Genomic DNA, 4,499 nt, shown 5'->3' with positions numbered 1-4,499 from the left:
ACATTTTGCTTGTAGTTTCCAGGATGCAAAAATTTGCTATTTATTTTTCGTGCTTTTTTCAAACTTGCATCCAGCAGGCTGTCCTTTTCTAATAAATCATGAAATATTTTCTACGATATTTCTCCTGGTTAAACATGAGTTTCATCTTTAAAAGCTGAAAAATGAAATTCTGGAAAAATAAACCTTTTTTTATTTAGTTAGTTATTTCGAGTGTTTTTATTCAGATGCACTGCGTCAAAGAATAGGTAAGTTTTTTGTGATTGTACATTAATAAAAAAATCATCTGGTTTTTTACCATGTGCATCAAGCAATTTTGTAAAAGAGGAAACATTTGAAGCTTGATTGTCACAAACAACACCTCGAACATTAAAACTATATTTTGTTAAAGATTGAATCAAGCTAAGAATTTCAGTTTTCAACCAATCACTGTTTAATTTTATAATTGGAACCAACTACCATGAAAGAAACAATGCTTCTATAACATTTATTTTCTTCACTAATCCCAATTACATCTCCACCAGAATATTCCGCACATTTTTGCAAATACATTTTATCAAAAATTATTATAAGATCATTTGATAAGCTCCCATTTTTATGTAACAAATTCAAAACTTTCATAGAATCAATTTCACCTGCTTTAAGCTTGCCTAACAGTAATATAGATGAAAGAGGGAATTCCTTCAGCAGTAAATGATAAGTTTGCAATGATGCGTAACGCAACATCAAGGCAAATTGAAGCATATTTGAAGAATAAATTTGATTTTTTTTATTTGGTGACTTTTAAGTTCTTCAAGAATGTAAGACAACTTTTCTTTTTCGATGCTAAAATATGAATCGAAGTTTTCCAGCATACTCCTTCTCTTTAACATACATTAATGGGTTACTCTGAGCCAAGGTGGCAAAGAAACTGGATTCTTTGCCACCTTCATGTCAAATTTTTATAAAAAAATTTGACATGAAGATTTTTGTCAACACGATACATTCAGCAACTTCAGGTATGTGTAGTTCATTTTGAATAATTTTATGGAACACGACACAATCATCGAATTTGGAAAATGAAGATCCTGTTGGTGAATCAGCAACTGTAAGAGAATTAAGATCTTCAATAATATCATTTGATAAAAACTTCTGATATTCATCTTCTTAAAAAATTCATTTAGATTTTCTTGGTGTAAACATAGCTTGAAGTGAAGCTGTTGCAATGCTGGCCGGGTACATTGTAGGAACAGGCTTCAAATTATACAACAAACGAAATCGTTTTTCTGATGCTCCTTTGTGTACTAAACTTTCATCAAAATGTTTTAAGCATATCATAGATGATTTAGTAACAGTCCAACAATTTCTATTTACAAATCTAACCCATAACTTTCTCAAGTCATCATCTTTTGGAAAACTAAAGACTGGCATTACTTCCCCACCATTATAACTTGAGGTACAACCGACAACACAGCATTTATTAACCATTATTATTATTAGTAATTAAAAAGTAGCTACAAATAACAATACAAAGCTGTTGAAGTTTAGTAGAGATGTCAATTAATCTAACGCGAAATATTTATCATCTTCCAGATTTACTTAACATTTATAGCATTTACTTAACATTTATAACATTTACTTAACATTTATAACATTTACTTAACATTTATAACATTTAATTAACATTTATAACATTTACTTAACATTTATAATTTACTTAACATTTATAACATTTACTTAATATTTAAAATATTTTGAGAAAGTTTGTCCATATAATGGAATATACGTTTTTTCAATTGGTCTTCTATTTATTCTCGATTTAAGCAGAATAGAAGGCCGTGTATTTAAGTAGGCCATGGTCGTGCAAAACGAAAAAGCATTATTTCTAATTTTGGTCATAATTATTGCTACCTGGGGTTTAACAATGTAATTTCGTACCATTTGTCGCAGTAAAAAAGCAGTATATGCAATATTTTACATTGAAAATTTTAAATTAAGAAAAGAAACGGTAAGTCCATAGTTTTTGTGAAACAAAATGCAAAAATAGTGTAAACCCTAATCAGTTGCAAACAAGCAGTAATTGACGTGGACCTTATTTTCAAAACATTTCTACGTTTTATTTGGATTGAAACGTTTTCAAATTATTCAAATGGATTGAATAATGTAAAAACGTTTTTTATTACTTTATGTTTTTACAACTACCTTTGCTCAAGTGACAACCATGTTTTAACAGTAAAACTATGTTTTAACAGTAAAACTATGTTTTAACAGTAAAACTATGTTTTAACAGTAAAACTATGTTTTAACAGTAAAACTATGTTTTAACGGTAAAACTATGTTTTAACAGTAAAACTAAGTTTTAACAGTAAAACTAAGTTTTAAAAGTATTTAGCATTTTTAATGTAAAACTAAAACTTCTAATGAAAAGAGAAATATTAAAATATATTTAATATATACTTTAAAAATAAAGAACTAAAATATTATTATCGATATTAAAAAAAAAAATACATATATATAATAATAATAAAAAAAACGCTTTAATCAGGGAAAACTTTTTAAAGCCATTGAGAATCTTTATTATTAATTTCATCAAATACTCACATTATTTTTGATTTATATTGCTATATTTTTCAATATATTTTTTCTCATGTTATATTTTCAACATATATGTTCTCCAAATATAGCAAAAACTATATAAACTCTCTATTTAAAGTTCGGGAGGTATCGACTTACATACAACAAAATAGAATAAACCTATTTATCCGTCTATTAAATAATAAAGTAACTTTTGAAATCATCAATTCTCAACTTAACTATTGTTCATTAAAATATTCATTTTTAGATAATATAAAGGAATTATGTAAGATCCATAAAATAAATATGAAAAACCTAATTCAGGATAAAATGAAAGTGAAAAATTAATATTTCATAAAATGTAATTCCTGAAGATACTTATCAAATTTTAGTACAGGCAATTCAATGTTGGAATGCAAAGCAACAGCGAACAATTTTCAAAAATACTCTTGAAGAAAACATTCCCAAGTGATCTACTTTATTCTCTCTTTATATATCTTAAACTATTTTTATGTATTTTTACCTAGTAAACACATTTACAGAGGGTGTTTAATAAAATAATAATAAATATAAATATATTTTCTTATGTTAAAAAGTATAAGTTTAAAAAAAATGTTCATATATACATATGCATATATGTTATACAAATATATTTATATATACATATATATATATATATATATATATATATATATATATATATATATATATATATATATATATATATATATATATATATATATATATATATATATATATATATATATATATATATATATATATATAGTATCGGACAAAACGAGTGCAACCAAATAATGCTAATTTAGTTTCTTTATATAAAAGTGCTGCATTTTTTCAATTTAGAGAAATAACTATGTAACTGTTTAGAGACAAAGTTCTTCAAGTTTTATTCATCACAAAGTTCATTATTTGCACACGAAAAATAATAAATTAATCAAAAGTATTAAAAAAAGTTGATTTCCTTCTGGACAAAACAAGTGCAACTCGACAAAATGTTGATCAAGCTGTATTTCGCTATCAACATTTCGCGGCGAATCCTTTGTTGTCGATCACAGTCTTGCATCTTTGAGGCATAGATTCGATCAGGTGATCAATGAAACTTTGTGGAATCACTGCCAAGGCCTTTTGGATTTGTTCAAACAGTTGATCCTTATTACGAACACCTTCACGATTAATTCTGCGGTTGACAATCTCCCACAGGTTCTCGATAGGGTTGAGATCCGGAGATTGAGGCGGCCAATCCATCACCGATAGGTGGTTGTCTTGAAACCACTGCTTGACTACTTTTGCAGTGTGTTTCGGATCGTTGTCTTGCTGAAAAACCCATTTTATTTGCATATTCCATTCAGCATGAGGTAATATAATATCTTTCAGGATATTGTTATACGTGAAACGGTCCATTATTCCATTGCTTCGATGTATTGGACCTAGACCGTTAGCAGAAAAACACCGCCGGACCATTACATTGCCTCCACCGTGCCTCACGGTCTTGTGGCAGTAACGTATATTGAGGCGTTTTCCGGCCGGTCGACGTACATGGCAAATGCCATTGCTCCCAATGATGTTGAACTTCAATTCATCACTGAACAGGACAGTTCGCCATTTCTGCACATTCCATTCAATATGAGATGTAGCAAACAGGAGTCTTTTCTTCTGGTTTTTTAGTGAAATCAGCGGTTTCTTTGCAGGGCGTCGAGAAAACAATCCGGCTTCAACAGCGCGTCGTCTGATTGTTTGGTCCGATACAGGCAGCTCTAATTGCTTTTGCATCTCAACTGATGATATCCAGGGATCCTTTTTGCCGGGTCTGACGATCATAGAATCCTCTCTAGAAGTGGTGGAACGCGGTCTTCCACCTTTGTTATCTGCTGCCAACTTCCCCGTAGAACGATATTTGAAACATAGTCTTGATACGGTCCATTTTTTCA

The 4,499-nt window shown here is 29.3% G+C and overlaps 1 protein-coding gene across 1 annotated transcript; it reads right to left on the bottom strand.

Moving 5' to 3' along the window:
- Positions 1 to 1,152: 1,152 nt before the first annotated feature.
- Positions 1,153 to 1,464, bottom strand: LOC136086182 (THAP domain-containing protein 2-like). Its single transcript, XM_065808462.1, has one exon. It carries the CDS (start codon positions 1,462 to 1,464, stop codon positions 1,153 to 1,155), a length of 312 nt encoding a protein of 103 aa, XP_065664534.1.
- Positions 1,465 to 4,499: the final 3,035 nt, after the last annotated feature.

Source organism: Hydra vulgaris, chromosome 10 (assembly GCF_038396675.1).
Source record: "Hydra vulgaris chromosome 10, alternate assembly HydraT2T_AEP".
NCBI lineage: Eukaryota > Metazoa > Cnidaria > Hydrozoa > Anthoathecata > Hydridae > Hydra > Hydra vulgaris.
This window is presented reverse-complemented; position numbering and strand designations above follow the sequence as displayed.

What these genes read in the sequence shown, in the direction of transcription:
- LOC136086182 (XM_065808462.1), bottom strand. Translation starts at nt 1,464, where the DNA reads ATGGTTAATAAATGCTGTGTTGTCGGTTGTACCTCAAGTTATAATGGT.